At 41.7% G+C, this 18,984-nt stretch overlaps 1 protein-coding gene across 1 annotated transcript in view; it reads right to left on the bottom strand.

Annotated features, from left to right (window-relative positions):
- LOC106046291 (potassium voltage-gated channel subfamily A member 5) overlaps nt 1-18,879 on the bottom strand; it is a 30,749-nt gene extending 11,870 nt beyond the window's left edge. Inside the window, exon 1 of the mRNA XM_048080014.2 lies at nt 15,187-18,879. Within this exon, the coding sequence (XP_047935971.2) occupies nt 16,724-18,631 (1,908 nt within the window). The 5' untranslated portion in view covers nt 18,632-18,879 and the 3' untranslated portion in view covers nt 15,187-16,723. The remainder of the gene's footprint in view (nt 1-15,186) is intronic.
- Between the last annotated feature and the right edge of the window lie 105 nt (nt 18,880-18,984).

Genomic DNA, 18,984 nt, shown 5'->3' with positions numbered 1-18,984 from the left:
CGTCTGCATGCCATACTTTGACTATTCTAGCAGACTTTCAAAATGGTCAAGAGAAAATGGCAGATTATGTTCTATTTGTATTGCAGCAGATTGTTATATTTATTTTCCAATGGTGCAAGAATATAAAGGGAAACAAAATAATTCACAAGGCTTTTGCTGAAGATTTTTCTAGAATTTGGTATTCCTTACTGGATACAAAGTCAGGTTCTGTGTGCCTATGCCCCTCTTCTGCAACCTTTCTGCAGCATTTATTATCATTCAAAAAAGGCTGTTTTTTCACAAAATGGAACAGGCTGAGGATTTGACAACCATGAGTCAGACTTCACAGCATCATAAGCTTAATTAAAAAAAAAACAGATTTCAAATGTAGGGCTCTTCCTGTCTACCTTTGCATTGTTACAGATACTGCATTTTTGCATACTAAAAAGTTAAAAATGTTGCTAGTGTCTGATCAGGTGAGCATTTTATCAGTGTTTTTTAACAAATATCACAAGAAATCCATCACTACAATGACAACAAAATGCTGTAGTCTTTCTTAGCAATGGCAACAGATCAAACACCTTCTAATTCCCCCCCAAATTTTCCATATATGAACTGATGAAGTTTAAGTGCCCTGACTTTGGGATGATTTATAATTTCAACCCAAGATATTAAAAAAAAAAAAAAAAAAAAAAAAGGCTAAGAGCTCTGAGTTGGTAGTTACAATGAGTGAACCTTTTCCTCAAGCATAGCAAAACCTCCTACCAAAAGGGAACAGGAAATGACACTTTCTGGACTGAGACAAAGACTGAATGATAAGGAACAAACTTCAAGATGTACTTTCTGCCCTGCCTTCTTAGAAATCACATACTGTTAATACATGTGTATCTATATTTCCTTTTTAAAATCCCCAGTTGCTTCACTTCTTACAGCTCTCACAAGGAGAGGATGAGAGAAACAATACACCAAGGCTGTTAGCTACATTTCTTACAGCATTGTTGGAGGTGGTGAATGCAGAATCAGCGATGAACACAGTATAAGAATGTAAATAAAACAGATCAAAATGGCCAGGAGCAGAAGGGTGAAGCCTAGTGATTAGAGTGATAAACAAATTTGTAGATTCAACAGCAGAGTGCATATAACAACTATCCTACTAGATGTCACTAAATTGACAGTAATTCTGGCCAGGTATACTTAACACTTTCATTTGAGTTTATGACCGTAAGACGTGTTGGCAGAAAGAGCGGCCACATGATCCTTAAAATTAAGGTATTAGTTTCCCATTCAGGAAATACATTTTCTGTCCTGCACCCTGGCACTATGTGATCTTGGGAAAGTAGTTCACGGCCCAGTTATGCTTTTCAGGTCCCATTCTAAAAACAGCACAGTAATATTTCTTGCTTTTCTTACCATCTATTCTCGAAGCAGGCCATAAAGTCCTATCCCATAAAGAAAATGCCACCAGTGGAAGCAATACGTATGGATAGTTGGTTGGTAAGTAGGGAGGAATCAACAAACTCTCTGCATAGTACTTTATTCTTACAAAAGGAAATAGGATGAGCAGTTATTCAGTTCTGGGAAGTAAAGAAGCTGCAGCTAGCACTACTGCTGTGCATGGATGCTATGGGGCATGCAAACTAATCTACTTAAACTCAGCCTATTTAAAGTCTAATACTAAAGAGACAGCTTTCTTGTAAACTCTTTCCTGCATTCCTCCTAACCCTCCAAGCACTCCACTTCAATGCAGCAGAAAAGAACAAGAGTTTCGGTTTCAAGATTTTGTTTCCTCAACTTGTAAAACACCAGGTTGGCATGAGACAGACCATGACAAACCTGGCCCCAAACTCACTGAAATCAACAGGGGTCTCTTGGTCTCCGTCTGCCTGTCTCTCTGTCTCTCAGCTACAACAGACTTCAGGAGAAGTTAGAAGTCTGAAAATTGTTCTGAATGTACTGCTAGAGGAATGGAAGGAGTCTGTCTAAATATGCTCTTATTTACCATATTACTAAGCACAACTCTGCTTCTTGCTGTAATTCTATAAATGGCATCTAATCAGTATTTGCTACACTTCAGAGAAATCTGTGAATACATTTTTTTTTTTTTTAAATAGTGTATTTCATTCACTATGTCCTTCCTGTATTGATAGAGTAAGATTTTAGGAAAGCTAATGCAATAACTTTTCCCTAAGAAGAACAGTATTCATTTGGCTATATTTTCTTTGTGCACGCAGCTACCTTTACAAAAGTTTTAAAATATTTTTTTCTTTAAGGCTAGTGTCCTGCCAAATTTGCTTTAAAACAGCCAAGACGTTCAAAAACTACTAACAAAAACCAAAAACACTGAGTGACTAAAAAAACTCTGCTTTCCTTGGAAACAATCAAATACTTTTACAGAATGAATCAGAATGGATCCAGCTCAGTTCAATATGCTGCCTTCTGTTATGCTGATTTCTGTGGTACTCCACATAGCAGTTGCAGAGAAGTCCTATCATATGTCAAAATAGCTGTACCTAAACTTTCTGCTCAGACCACCAGTAAGCCACAGTGTCCCTGTGTGGGGAGCCATCCACAACATAAAGCCAGCCCAGGGAGTCCTGCCAAGGACAGAATATGCACTCCACAACACATGGGCTGGTACGTGCAGCACCAGGCACAGCCACATCCGCTCGGCCTTGTCAACATGTGAACATAACATAAGGTAAACAGGAGAGAGATGACGAGACTGAGCATTCTGGGCTCTGGAGACTGCTGACTCTGCAAAATGTTCTCATGCTGGGAAAACAATGGTGCATGCTGCAAACAAGCATGCTACCACTCATCAGGGGAGAGCCAGCTGCACGGAATATGCCAAGCAGAGCGCAAGAAGAGCCGCTGATCCTGTTGAGCACTGACCCATGGGGCAATTCAGCAGATTCTGCTTCCCGCAGAAGGCAATACACAGCCAGTCAGCAGACTGGGCTAAGCACTGAGCTCAGCTGGAGCTGAGGCCCTGCCACTCACTGAGCACTATTTTGCCTCAGTAAAAAGCACCAGCTCCTGGCCCCAGGCTCCTGCTGAGATCCACACTCAACAGAGCCAGCAACACAGCGGGAGTCGCCAGCAGCCCTGGATATAGCCATAGCCAATCTGCTCTCAGCAAGCACTGATATTGCACCCTTAGGGTATGTCCCATGCTGGTTTAACCCATGTACAATCCCCTGTTCACTTAGGGTGGTCTGCTTCTCCTTGAGTAACAAGCAGCATTTGACCTGCACTCTGTGAAAGACTACTATTTGTTAATGAGACATTTGCTCTGTTGAGAACAGTTAAAATGAGCATGCTGCAAAGCCTACAAAAATTCACATTCATAGCACTACTAATCAACTGCAGTTATCCTGCAAATTCTGCCATCTCACTGTGAAATGAAAAGGCTGGATTCACTGCAAATCAGCTCAGCTCTACACTATTTTGTCCCAGTCACATCAGCACCAAACTAGAAGGAACAGCCATGGATCAGGAAGGAGATTTGTCTGAACCACTTTGTTTGTTATCCTTGCATGTTAAACCTTGGAAAATCTTTTTTTTTGTTTTTTTTTTGTTTTTTTTTTTTTTTTCCCAGGATCTTTTGCTGTAGTTGTGCCTTCCTTTGAGAAAGATGCTAAATTGGCTGTTTATCATTTGGTCTGAAAGGCGAATAAGTATCTCCTAACAGAATCAGAATCTTCTGGAATTCCCTTCTACTCTTTTCTTAAACTGAGAAGGCACTCATTGCACACACCCGAATAGGTACTTCATGAGTAAGACTTCTTTTCTGTAAAGGTACCTGGCTCATGTTTCCTGTTCAACAGAGACTCTAAAACTTTACAGAATCAGCCATTGGCAGAACTCCCAGGATATTTTTCCATTTGCACATATTTCTAAAAATGTCAACGCCAGTCTAACCATTCTCATCTGGGAAGCCTGACATCAGATGTGCATTAGCCCAGAAAAAAAAAAAATCTAAAATGAAAACCCCTTCTTAAAAGGAAAACAAATTCGAAGTATGTTACACTGGCTCCTGTCTCTGAGTTCTATGCAAATAACAGGAGGAAATTTTACAGTGTGCATTTACTCCCATTATAATTCAATTAGAAAATCAGATAAAGAACCAGTATGGATTTCAGGGATAAAGAGTGGATGGTATATGAAATTAAGGACTGATTCTTGAATATTTGGGTTAATTACCCAACAGCAGAAAATAAATAAATAAATAAATAAATAAATAAAAATCCCAGGCGGAGTTTTAAGAGCCATGCTCTCTTTGCAGTCCTGGAATTAAAAGCAGACAGCTAGATAACACTACATCTAGCTGTGGGAGAGCTTCCCCAGGGAAGAAGCATTTTTGCATGAGCGTTTTGCTCCAGACATCAGTCTCCCATTACTGTCTCTTCCAAATGTGGACCCTTCACACACCTTCCCAGCATTACCTGCTGGGAAATACATATAGATGAGCAAGATGTGCTAGGCTGCTATTTGCAAGCTACGTTTGGACAATAATCAGTATTCTATCTCACACTTTCTTCTCCCCACAGCACATGTTCTCAGCATGCTATCACTGTAAGGGAGGTCTCTACTTTGTTTGGTCTGTCAAAACTCAAGGGAAAAAGGATATGACTGCAGACCTCAAGTCTATCTGAGTAGGACTCCTGGAACAGAACAAAAGTTCATTTCAGTATGGCTAATTCACAGTTACAGAGTGAACAGAGGGCCGGATGGAATCCCGAAATATTTTAAATATATATCACTCCGCCCATGAACACTACAATAATGACATCACAACTTCTCTCTCCAAGGTTAATTATTAGAAAAGCTCCTTCCCCTTACCAGCTCCCATAATAATTTTGATCACTTACCTCTAAGGTATGTTTGGTTTGAATTATACTTTTGACTTCGTTTTGTTGTTGTTGTTTTTTAATGTCCATTTTAAGTATGTGTTCTGTCTCTAGGTATTGAATAATTCCTAAATATGATTATTCATTACTGAAACAGACCTTGAAGACTGATGCCCTGGGAAGTTTAATGAAACTTTCCAGGTGGTGGATCTAAGCATTCCAGACCCCAAGTTCTCATGGTTGCATAAGACATAAACCCCACACTAAGCCTGCCCACTCATTTGCTGGAGTAAACCCCCCTCCACAGCAGAAACTCTTCAGAATATTTGCTTAAATTGCCATCATCGGACAGGTCTCCAGTACTCAGAAGTCTTGTCCTGCCAATCCTCCTAGAAAGATGACAAATTCTGTCAAAAACAGAGACAGAGGACAAAACTGAGTCATTAGAAGAAAGACTATGTTCAGTGGAAGATCATAAGTTGTTCTGCCTACAAACACTAAAAAAATGAAATTCCATTGATACATTTACCTGCCCTTAGCACTTCATTCAGAGTGACTTGCTTCTTACCTATTTGTTGGGATGGCTGAGGTCATTAACATCTTAAATTATTGCAGTTATTGCTGTCATGATCTACAAATTACCACATCAGAAAAGATCTGAAGTTGAAGTTTACTTCTAGACATCACACTAACTTCTCAATCTGACTGAATGTAACTAATGTTCCAGTCCCTGGGGACCACAACAGAGCAAATGCTGACACACAGATTCTCCTTGAAGCTACAGGAGAATTCTAGTGGTGGTTCACTCTACCCCTGTGCTGGGTGCTCCATTGTTTTACAGTACTGGAAGCAGTAACAGTTACATGCACTTGTAATAGTTTTGCTTTCAGTATTACATGCAAAATCCTAATGCTTTGTAAGAAAAGCTTAGCAATGCTTTCAGACCAGTCTTCCTGCATGCACATTTTTCTGAGGCTATCTCACATGGATTTAGAGAAGTCAGAGACCTTTGAAAGCTAACAATGGTCAGAAAGTACTTACATATTTTGACCTATCGCTAATCCCTGCTCAGTTTGCAATAAATTTAGGACCAAATTTAACTTCTTAGCATATATGAAAAGGAATATAAACCTAACCCACAGTGCAAACAGAGTGGACCAGGACAGAAGGATCTTCAGGAACAAGCTAGGCAAATATCTGCAGATCACTTAGGTGAGGCTGACCATTTTGTTGGGAAGGAGATTGGCTTCAATGAGATCTCTGTAGGTCTCGTGCTGCCTGAATTTCTTTGCATGTAGCTAAAAATGTCTCCCCACTCCCTTCCTCATTTTTAAAATTTCCTATTATTTTCCAATGCAGTCTGCCAGATAACAAGAACAGGTAATGTTCTTGGCCACCAGGGTCTTGATTGTACTACAGTTCCTAAGCAGAATTACAAGGTGCAGTGACTGACACACAATGGATAGCTTACAGCAGGATGGTGCAAACAGAAAAGTCAGTCACACAAAAAAGAAAGCAACAGTATCCTGCTCTCATTGTCAGATTCATGTGCTCTCCATTTGCACTTAGGAAAGTGGGGGATTTTTGTAGTGACTTTTAGTATGTTTGCTTATACACAAGTTCAGGTGGAAGCAGAATTAGATGTGAACAGAACTCTGCAGAAATAATTCTGATCAATGAATAGAGACTGACTATTGTTTAAGGTTAGAAATTACCAACAGGCAGAATATGTAAAGCCTTTAAGATACTCCAAGAAATTGTCTGAAGGCACGATACCATGCAGTATCAAAGCGGGGTGTACTTCTCAGGCCCAAGTGTGAAACAGAAGCTATTTAATTGACAAACTGCACTTGTCAATTAAACAGTTTGAGGCAATGTTCCTGGGCAATTAATCACCTATACTGTTAAAAGCTTCTGGTCACACTGGCAAGTCTGTACAAAAAAGCTCTCTTCCAAATACTATCTAGGCACAATCTGGGAATTAGCACAGGCCAGGAATTGAATCCATTAGGCAATCTGCCTCTGGTCACCTTGTTATGGAGGGAAAGAGCACAGGCTGCTACATGCCACTTGGCCTCAGTGACAGAGAATGGTCCTGGGCGCATTTCATTTTCTAATATAGATGCAGTCAGGATGTCTATGAGAATTCATATCTCCTCCTCAGTGGAATATCCAGCTTCCTTACTAGAAAGAACCTACCCCATTTTCCACTAGCAGGAAGCAGTGCAAATTACATTTTGAGAGGCACAGTGTTTCAAAACCATCCAGAGTGTTTTCCCTCTCATGCTCAAAAATCCTACACTCCTCAGCCTCTGTTCTTTTATCAGTATGCATCACTGAGATCACTCTTACATCTCTTGGTATTCTCCTAGCATCTGTTTAAAATGGTTTCATTTTAGAATATCAGTCTGAAATTTTTGAGATGAAAAACAAAACAAAACAACAACAAAAGCAAAAACAACACACCAGACCCAACCAAGACAAGCTTGTGAGCATTCTTTTATGCAGTCAAGCAAATTCTGCATCAGACAGTAGTATTAACTATCAGAGAAAGGTAAAAAATAAAAATAAAAAGTCCTAGCTTCTTATAAGTAACTTTTCCCCATTCTGTAATATTAATTAGCACCTTGGCAGTAGTTTACCTGTTCCAAGCACTGTACCTGAGTAACCTGTGTGTACCTGATAGTGCTCTTCTGTGCTTCATCAGTCGTGGGGACAGGACCACTAAAGAATCAAACAGTGCTCTTCTCCGTTCCAGAGGAATCTAGACTGAAATGCCTTGACTGCTACACTGAGAGGTTCAAGGCTTCTCTAAACATTCTACACACTGACATGAGAGCCACTATACTTAGTATCTTCACATAAGGTCATTTAGAGATACTGTGTGGGAAAAGTGGGCCCTGGGAATCTGACTGAAATTTTGATGTTTACTGGGATTTACTCCCCGAGGCCCCCAACAAGATGCCAGTATCTGCTTTGGATCCACAGTCTGACATCCCTATAAATAGAGGTACCTGCATACTTTCTTTCAACACACTGAGTAGACTTTTAAAACATGATCCAAGGAGATACTGTGCAGGTATTTTGTTCAATAGCTGTAATCCAGAAGCACCTCTGGGAGCCACCATCCCTTTCTTAGGCAAACGTACTGGTATCCCAGCTATAGATCCCTTCTCTTCCCTATGTGTCTTATTTGGCTCAAGGAATCTTATTTTCTTCAAAACACAGTGGGTAAACTTTAACTGGAAGATATTACTTCTCAGAACTGTTTTTACCCTTCAGACCAATCATTTCTTAGCATCAATTCTCTTTCATGGCCAGAATTTCTAAGCATGTTAAAGATTATATTTCCTAATTAGAACATTCTGAGAATTAATTGTGTAATAATAAAATAATATCAACGTGGCATTATTTTTATTATTTTATATTACCGTAGTACTACCACAATAACCTTTCTTGTCTTTAAATAAGGCAGCATTGCCCTGAAAATTATAGTGCTTTCTGAACTAAGAAACTCATAAAATTTGCTCTGAAAATTAACACTAAAGCATTCCCTCAATTACACCCCCTCAGATTTTCAAATAATTTTAAACAACAGAAAAGAAATTCTAAGGCTACACTGCTTAAATAATTCAAATCATGTTCAGCTTCCCACTCCCCCACTCCCCCCAGTTGCATGTATTTCTACTTACAACTATACAGAGAGAAGAGAGAAGAGCTAGAAGAGATTTAACTATGTTGAACTTTCTTGAGAGAATTCAGTATGGAGTATCTAATCTGTGTTAGAATCTAAACTAATCCCTAGCAACTCTGGAGGGAGCAAAGAAAACCCTGGCATGTATTTCCAGGGAGCTACCAAGTACTAGGACACCACCAGTGAAGTGCTACCACACAACGAAGGAATTTCAGCCTTACTGACCTCTGCTCCCTGCATACACCTCAGATCTTTAGACAGAGGTGCTATCAATCTAGTATTTTTAAATTGTACTTCTTCCTCCAATATCTTCACACAAACTGCAATCTTGCAAACTGCAATTTTTATTATGCAATTGTATTCTCATTAGCAGAGCTGCAAGGCTTCATTGTACTCTCCTCCTACATGACACAGACCACACAACCTCTGCTACCTGGACTTGGTTGAGGCCATGATCTGAAAGAGACTACATATGTCAACTTTTATCTCCAAATTGGCTTCCTTGTTAAATTTGAGGAGGATGGAATACTCCTGAGAGGAGTACTGTTATTGATTTCCATCAAAGGTGGTTTCTCTAGCAACATGTTTTCCTATGTCAACTTCAAACACAACTAACTCTAGCAACGTGTCCATCTCAAACTGAAGGGAGGCAGCTATGGAATTACCAGCAATAATCACATCTACTATGCACAGCAGCAGGACAGCTCTGCCAGTTACTGCTTTGCAGTAATGACTGCTATCACTATCAAATGAACTGTAACAAAAGTGAAGGTAAGAATGCACAGTGAGGTATTAATCCAAAGGGTAAAGGCCAGGGTAATCTGAGAATGGAATAATCAACGTTGGAAGAGTGAGGGATCAATAGAAGGCAAAAACACAATCACTCCTATTTGTAGAAGCAATTCTTCATCTCGGGTCTTGGTTTTCTCAGTTAGTATCTGTGAAAATTGGGGAACCGTCTCTCTCAGTCATTACTCATGTGAGAATGATTGCAGTGGGTGACATAAATTATAGAGGATAAAACAACACCAAACATGAAAGAAAGGCAGTTATCTTTGGCTGCTTAAAGGCTTCCCACAAAATAGGAAATGACAGTATTTGTGGCATATTGTAGTTGAAACACAGAAATGAGATCATTCACTTCTCTCTCCAGCATGTCAGAGAAGTGTTACAATCTGCAGTGATTTCTTCGGAAACATCCTCCTGATGACAACCAACTTGACTGAATTACTAATAGAGACAACACTTTACAGATTACTTTTGGTAATTTCTAAATTCTATCTGGATAATTAATTCTGCAGTAACCCTACAGACTACCTGTGCTGGGAAGCCCATGCTGTAATGCCCTGTTGCCAGCTAGGAAGGTTATTAATTTTACTGTTAGACAAAGCCATTTCCAGAAATCATGTCACCTCAAAGATAATTCAAAGTAACATTGTTCCACTGGAAAAGGTAACCTTATTTTCATGTCAAATAAGGAGAAAATTACTGAAAACAAAGGATGTCACATCTATCTCTTCCCGAACACTCAGATCCACTTTTTTTTTTTTTTTTTTTTTGGGGGTGGGGCGGGGGAGAGATTCACCCAGGCATAAATGAAAACAAAATTCAGGTATATGTCCTTAGCACAAAATTTCTAAAGAAACCCCTGAAGATGAGTATTCATCCAAAGTCCAAAAGTTAGGCTAGTTATCCATTGTGCCCTAGGAATGGGATTTTACAATGCAGAATGGGCAACTCATTACCGTTTTGGATTCACCACATTGGCAAAAAGACATGATTACTTTACAGAGGCCACTTGAGTTATAAGTTCAAAGGAGAGTGGCCCATAGGCTACTACAAGCACAGAGTCAAGTGTCATGCATTACAACAGTCATGCATTTACAAAAGTTAAGTAGTGATGATGTTGTGGTGAGAATCTAGAGCTACAATCACTGGGTTCAATCCTTAGGTGTTTTCAACAAAGCTTATAAACATGCTCACTTTCAGTATTTATGGAGAGAGATGAGTGCTTTTCTTACACCAGCTGGTATTACTGAGAAAAGAAGAAAAAAAAATAATGCTTCCAGGTAAACAAGCTATCTTCAATGCATTAGTTAACAACAACTCTGGGTCTGCCTATGGTTTTGCGTTTTTAAGCCCTGGTAAAAATACAATACGGATACCTGGGAATCAAGAAATACCAAATAAGGACACTATATTATTAGATTACACAAGCAAGGAAGCACCACAATATTTAATGCTAATAGTGTATGCATGCTGTTATTTTTCTTTAAATAAGGTATTTTTCTTTGCAACTTCTAATTCCAATTAAATTTTTAGTCATATCATTACAAGCTTTACTTTTTTTTTGTATTCCAATTGCCATAAATATTCTTATTTCATATAACTAGCCATGATTTTAACGATATAATACCCATAATTTTCACAATGTTTCATCATACAAATATGGGGGATATTCTAGCAAGTGGACCCAGAAGTAGTTACTGGAGAATTTTCATGTTTATTCCTAGTATAAGTTTACACAGTAACATCAGACAGCATGATCCAAGGTCAGTGAAGAGTATCTTAGGTCTCAAATTAAGGCAAGAGCAACAGAAATCCAGTAAGGTGACAAAAAGAACTGGGGAGTAGTTAGTGCATACAACAAGACAGTGAAAGAAAAACTTAGAAAAGCTACTTAGAAAAGCTACAAATACACAAAATGGCCTTGGGAGAATGACTTTGGAAGAATGATTTTGATGGGTATAATATTATAAGGATCTTTTCTATTTCATTTTAAAAATTTAACTAAGTTAGCTTACCAAAGGAGGTTAGTGAAGTTGATGATCACACAATGACAGCTGCACCAAAAGCAGGAATATTCTGTTAAAGTGTTATCTCACAGTTTTCTTGTTGCTCCTCTATCCTGAACAGGTTCAATCTCAATACTAGTGAGATCTTTCCAACATGCTGACCACCATACAACATACTGACCCTATATTGGGCAAGTTGCAAGGACAAAGTCTTCAATTAGGTCTACTGTTGCACACCACTAAATAGTCTCCCTGTTTTACCTCAGAACTAGCTTCGCTGACGTTTCGGAAGACAAAGGCTTTTTACTTATGTATTTTCTGTGAGAGAAAGTGCACTAGTATTTCCTTTGATACCTAATTTGAAGTGGATGGCAACACAAGGAGAAGCAAAGCTACTTCTGAGAGTGCTCAATGTGCTGTGACTCAACAGCCCTCATCACCACTACTACCATTGCAAGAACAGCCTCAGGGAGCGGTGTTTACAACAGGAGAAGCTGTGGAACAGTCAGTGGAAGTGCCATTTTCTATTTATATAGCCCAAATAAAAACGAAAGAAGGATTTGTTCATGCTGCCTCGTGGCCCCCTCCAGATGGGTCCCAGTGCACAGATGCTGGCATCCAGTTCTTGACTGTAGCGTCAGCAAGAGCCATGCAGGAAAGCAGAAAGGGGACCACAGAGTGAATCTCTCTCCTTCTTTCCTTCCCTCCCTCACTGCTGTTGGTGATCTCATGTTTCAGATGTCCCAGTCCAGCCAAGCCCACTTACATTTGTGCCTCTCCTAGCCCTCTCCCCCTGTGAAAAGCCTGGTCTTCCCTTCCACAGCCTTTTCTCTTACACTGTTTGCATGTATAAGATCATTGTGCTTTTGTTCATAAAGCACTGGGAGATGAATGATGTTATATAACAGTTGCTGTTTTATCATTTTTAGAATGACGGAAAAGTAAAATGGGAATATAGACTCCCCTTGGAGCCATGCTGAGCAACCTAAACTCATGTTAATGGTGACCCAGAATAATATTCAGTTCAACATCCCCAAAATGGAAGGGTAATGCATTTCAGTGCATATTGTCATGCTCAAGATGAAAAGCCATTAATAGCTATGGCATACAGGCATGTGTAGCATTAGGTATCTTTTGTGACATAGCTTCTAGACAAAGGTTTACAAAAATGTGTTGTTTTCCTTTTATTTATTTATTTATTTTTAATGTTTACGATGATTTTTTATTTATTAAGGTCTGACATCTTGTGGCTTGTGATATTCTAGACAGATTTTATTCAGATTTCTTTCCATTCCAGGTCAGCTAACATAAAACCAGTAATGGTTTGACAGATTTCCTTCTTGAAATGTGCTTAGAATTGGCATGCACAGCCTATATTTTCTTCCTTCTTTCACACTTACATGAACTTTCTCAGATTTGGTTCTCTTTTTCCTCTCGTTTTCTTTTGCATCATCAATTTGCATCAACATGTTACAAGGCTTCTGCACTGTTTGTATCCCAGGCACAGACAGATACATGGTGCCTACTGAACTCAGTGAAGGATCTTGACAACAAAATTAACTAGACTGAGTGCAGGTTCTTGCAGCTGGAAAATGCAATCACAATCTTATCCAAGCCAAAGTGGTAATTCTTCATGAAAGCAGTCCTGGTACTCAGTTTGCAACTGATCATGTCAAGAGTACTGCTCTGATGAATAGTGGCTGCAGGGACAGGCATTCTTTTTGCAGTAAGAATCTGGTGTTCTGATTCAATGTCCTGCAGTACCACTTGTTTTCAGGCTCACAAACTGTACCAGGTACCTTAATATTTGCACTGAAGTCCAACAGAAACTAATGGCCATAAGGTTTCAGCAGGTATGTAGTCATCTTTGAGTAACAATCTCCAAGATCAGTGCAACCATAATGCTTGCTTATTAATGTTTCACTTAAATATGTACTTAAAGCTGAGCCCATAGTAAATGCTTTTCTGAGCTGTACTCTAACCATATTTCTGGTTGTATTACTCAGTGCCTGGCAGCAACCTCTCTCTTTAGAAAGCATATCCTTTACTGTCATATAAGCCAACAGAAATTATACATCCTTGTAAAGGTGTCAAAGCTGAGCTCAGGCTGCACTTAACAACTATTTAGAAAGCTAAGCCACACTAATATTTTCAACTATATTTTGAGAATGTATTTTTGTTGTTGTTGTTGGAAAGGTCTGTTGTTTTATTACGGAAAAACAAAGTATGTCCAAACTGAAAGTTGAAGAATGATTTGACAAGCCAGCATCCAACCTTGTGGAAAAATCAGGGTTTTTTGCTCTCACAGAGCTTGATCTTGATTAGGACAAATTCTACACTAAGTTATAGCAGCAATCCAGAACATGCTGGCTCCAGAGGGAAGTTAAAGGTTCCCAGCATCTTGCAAGACCAAGTCCTGTGATATCTCTACAAACACTAATTGAGGTTCAAGAAGCAGTCATGACAATGTAAGAGTTCAATGCCACTGAAGGGTGAGGATTTCACTCCTCCCTGCTTGCTCACTTCTCTGAACCACTGAGCTTCCCCCTCCTTCCTTGCACTGGCTTTGGCATTCACTTGCTTTCCAGCTCACTAATTTAACAGAAAACTATCTACTTTGGTGCTGTTGTTACTGCGCTGGATTTTCTGCCAGAACAGTGAGCTCAAGAGCTCCTGGAATAGGAGGCATCACTTGCACGTGTACTTGCACAAGGACAGAACCAGTTCATGGTAAGCAAAAAAAGGGCACAAAACGGGAGGAAGAAAAGTGATAAGGAAGGAGGGAAGCCAGGCCTTCCCTTTCTATTAGCAATGAGCTTTTAAGACTCAGTACCCATAGGCCTGATCTGCTTTTACCTACATCACTTTTACACCAGTGCTTCTCCACTAATTGCAATAATTTCTGTTACATACCACTTTCAGATTATTAATCTCCAGAAGCTTTAGCCACAAGCAGGGTTCCACTGTTAAACAAGGGACTGTATGTACACAAAGTCCCTGCACTGGCAAGCTGACAGTCTAATTCACCACAGTGTGTGACTGGAAGAGCTAACTATAGAAGATAGTGGTCAGGAAAGTGAGGGTAGTCGTCAGGGGAAGACACCACCAAAATGTGATCCTGCAAAACTCAGTGAATTGTTTGGCACTTATTCAGGTGAGTTAGATGGATTTAATCACTGAAAGTCAATCAAAATACATCCCTGAATGAAAAAGCTTCACTCTAAGTCCATCAATGATCTAGATCGTAGCAATTGCAACAGGCAATTATACCATTTCTTTGTTCTGTTTTAGATTCAACCTCATCAAACGGCTAATTCTGCACCTCACGTTGATGCAAAAAAACCCTCACTAAAGCACAGAGCTGCCCAAATCTGGAACACACCTGGACTGGGCACTTTGTTAGTCTAGTGCAGATAGCTTCTCAGCATATTACAACATAATTGTCCATCTAAATAAACAAGCAAAGCACCTAAGAAACCAACACCTACAATTAATGTGAAAGAGCCAGTTCTCTGTTTTCAGATTCGACCTCCTCCCCATTTCCCTTCCCCCTCCCCATATTTTGGTTTTGGGCTGAGATTTATGTAACAGTTCTGCACACTAAACATGAAAAATTCTACTTGCTTGGCACTCATCACGACTGTTTTACTGCATAGGACGGAAAATGTCATTCATTTGGCCATTATCATTAAATGGGCAAGGTAAGGGACAAGTAAGCACCATTTGTGTCTGGGCTGAAAATGTTAAAGCACTGTTTAGCGAGGCTGATTTAAATTTACTGCAGTGCATATATCTGAGGTACTTACATAAACCACAATCCCAACTTAATATTTATTTAAGTGATAGAAAAAAAATGATAAAAACAAACCTTGAGTGTTGACAATCAAGACTCCATTCTGCTAGTCTTCCAGTATCACTGTACTTGGTAAAGGCATGACATATCCTTCAGCAATACCACAGGAGATTGAGGGGAAGAGATGTTCTTTGCAGGGAAAATAGTAACACAGCACCTTGATTTAAAGAAGCAACTTTGTATCAGTCTTCACTAGTAAGTGGTACAGTGCTGTGTTATCAGGATGAAGATAATTTCTCATTCATCTTTCAACAACATCTTAACTGCAATATCCACAGCATTGAAAAGGTTTTGTTTGGAAATAAAGGAAAACAAGGATGTGTTTTGGTGAAAGGTGATGCTTTCCATCTGAATCCGAGGTATATGCCACGCAATGGTTATTTCAGTACTGTGGCAAGACATATTAGATTCTTTAAGTGCCATCCATTTCCAGTCTATGATAATCAAAAACAGTGAACTATGTACACAAATGGTACGGATACATCAAGGTTACTGATACATGTGCCAAAGCAATCTGGAGTGTAGAATAAAGGAGTAGTTTTGCAGCTACTACACTCACATTCTACCTTCATGTTACATCTATCCACTCCCTACTGTTTTTGATCTGTTGTGCACTTGGATCAAATCTAGTAACAGCAGACAGTATTACTTTTCTTTTGGTCTCAAAAAGATAATGAAAGTATAAAACTGTAAAACTAAATAATAATAATAATAATAATAATAATAATAATAATAATAATAATAATAAAGCTGCACATACTTTTTTTTTTCTGAGGGGACAGAAAGCACGGGATCTAATATTAGAAATTCTGAAACAGTAAGGTAATTAATAAAATTATTTATAAAGAAGTATATCTACAATATTTAATAATTTAAGGCTCATAAGAAACTAATATATCATTGACAATAAAAATTTTCTGCTATTGGGTTAAGAGCACCAAATTCACTTCACATACTAGACAAACAGATCTGTACTGATCACAAGTGGAAAACTCTGAAAGTGCTGATCTGCTAATGTCCCTAGTGCTTTAATGAAGTCGTATTTCACAGGAATAAGAAAACCCTTTTCACCCATAAATACAGATATACAGATATAAAATATATTGGAATAATTTCAGTTTGAAACTACAGTACAAAAAAACCCTCATCTTTCCCCCACCCCAAAATCCATTCATTCTCCACACACACATCCTCCAAATCTTTAATACTAAACTTGGAGCAACTGAATTGCTTAGAAATGACCCATTTAAAACCAAACACTATTTGCTAAAATAAGTTTCTACAAATTAGATTTTGCACTTTCATAATTTACCAGCTCCTGCATCATGGAGCATAGCTTATTCTTAGTCTATTTTAAAAATAGGTGACCCTTTGTGTCATGGAAAAAGAACACAAAAACATGTATTCCTGAAGGACTGCTCAGGACAGTGATCAATTTATAAAATATAGCCTGATTAAAAAAACTAACTGGTATGAAAATAATAGGAATAGTAGTAAGTTTCCGACAGCAGCAAATCCTTGTGCATCTCTAAGCTCTAATTTTCTCCTTTCTTTACAGATCTGTTTCCCTATTGGTGTCCAGACAGAGAGCATAGAGGGATTTTCTGAGATCTACATTACTTTTAGCTTTGATATTGGTTTTTTCTAAAGAGCTGGTGCCATTGTTGAACCCCTCACTGTTTTCCAAGTGCACAACAGATTTGTTCAGAGAGTTTTTACTGGATCTTCTCTTTGCATCTCCCCCCGTTGTGCTGCCCTGAGCACTACTGTGCTCTTCTTTGAGAATAGCTTGCTCTTCATGATCAGTCTCTCGGTGGTAGAAGTAGTTGAAGTTGGACACAATGACAGGGACAGGCAGGGCAATGGTGAGCACACCTGCAATGGCACACAAAGAGCCCACAATCTTGCCCCCCACGGTGACAGGTCGCATATCCCCATAGCCAACAGTGGTCATGGTCACCACAGCCCACCAGAAAGCATCGGGTATGCTGGAGAAATGAGACTCAGGATCATCAGCCTCAGCAAAATAGACAGCACTGGAGAAGAGGATCACCCCGATGAAGAGGAAGAAGATGAGGAGTCCAAGCTCTCTCATACTGGCTTTCAAAGTCTGTCCCAGGATCTGCAGACCCTTGGAGTGCCTGGAGAGCTTGAAGATCCTAAAGACTCTGACCAGGCGGATGACTCTGAGGATGGCTAAGGACATGGCTTGCTGCTGGCCCCCACCCCCATTGCTACTGCTAGCCCCAGGCTGCTGCTGCTCATGGGCCAGCTCCGTGCCCAGGGTGATGAAGTAGGGGATGATGGCCACGATGTCGATGATGTTCATGATGTTGCGGGAGAACTCGGGTTTGCTGGGGCAGGCAAAGAAGCGTACGAGAAGCTCAAAGGTGAACCAGATCACACAGGTGGTCTCAATGATGAAGAAGGGGTCTGAGAGGCTGCTGGGTGGCTGCATGGGTAGGGGGTCCCCGGTCGTGCCATTCAAACCTCCGCTTTGTGGGGGCAAGGGCACAGGCATCTCCCTCTCATCCCTGAACTCGGGCAGGGTCTCCAGGCAGAATGTGATGATGGAGATGAGGATCACCAGCACGGAGACAATGGCGATGGCCCGGGCCGAGCTGGAGCTCTCGGGGTACTCAAAGATGAGCCAGACCTGGCGCTGGAACTCGTTGCGAGGCAGAGGCTTCTCCTCCTCCTTGATGAAGCCCTCGTCCTCCCGGAAGCGCTCCATGGCCTCATCGCCCAGCTGGTAGAAACGGATCTCGTCGGCAAAGACATCGATGGAGACATTGACGGGCCGGCGGAGCTTGCCCCCGGACTGGTAGAAGTAGAGGATCCCATCGAAGCTGGGCCGGTTGCGGTCGAAGAAGTACTCATTGCGGAGTGGGTCGAAGTACCGCATGCGCTTATCCGGGTCTCCCAGCAGCGTGTCGGGGAACTGGTTGAGGGTGCCCAGCTGGGTCTCAAAGCGCAGCCCGGAGATGTTGATCAGCACCCGCTGGTGGTGCAGGGCGCCCCGGCTCGCCGCTGCCACCGCCTCCTCCTCCTCCTCACCCGCCGCCGCCATGGCCATGCCCCGCCGGTGGCCCCCTTCCTCGGGGGGTCCCATCTCGTGTTGCGGTGCCGGTTGGGGTACCGGTTGTGGTATCAGTTGGGGTGCCCGTTGGGACGTCGGTTGAGGTGCCGGTTGGGGTGCCGGTTGGGGCGGTTGGGGCGGCGGCGCCCTCCTGTTGAGGCTGCCCGCCCTGCCGCTGCGGGGGCCCGGCGGTGCCCCCTCCTTGCCGTCGTTCAGCCGCGGCGCGGCGGCGGCGGAGCCCGCGATGTGGAGCAGGTCGCTCCGTCGCCGAGCCCGCCCGCTGCCGCTGCCGCTGCCGCCGCCGCCGCCGGTCGCGACATCCTCGCCGCCCGCGATAGCCGTGGCGCCGCCGTTCTCCAGAGTCACCAGCGCGATCTCCATGGGCAGCGGCGGCGGGAGGCGGGCATGCTGCGGTCGCCGCCGCCGGCCACCTCCGGGCGGCCCCCTCCTCGCAGCGCCGAGCGGCCCGGGGGAGCCGCCCGGGGACCCGGATATGAAGGGGAGATCACCGCGATCGCCTGACGTCAACGAGGATCCCTTCTCCTCCGCGCATCCCCCTCCATCCTCCGGGCTGCCGCGTCCCCGGCCCGCCCCGCCCCGCAGCCCCCGCAGCCCCCCGACCCTGCAGCTGGGTTTACCGTGCGGCCCCCACGCGTAGATGACTTGCCAAAGGGGCTGCGAGCAGGGGGGGCTCCGGCTGTCCGACCCCGCTCCACCCATCAGGAAAATCATAA

This window comes from Anser cygnoides, chromosome 1, assembly GCF_040182565.1.
Source record: "Anser cygnoides isolate HZ-2024a breed goose chromosome 1, Taihu_goose_T2T_genome, whole genome shotgun sequence".
Lineage (NCBI taxonomy): Eukaryota > Metazoa > Chordata > Aves > Anseriformes > Anatidae > Anser > Anser cygnoides.
Note: the sequence above shows the minus strand (reverse complement) of the source record. Positions and strands in the feature narration are given on the sequence as shown.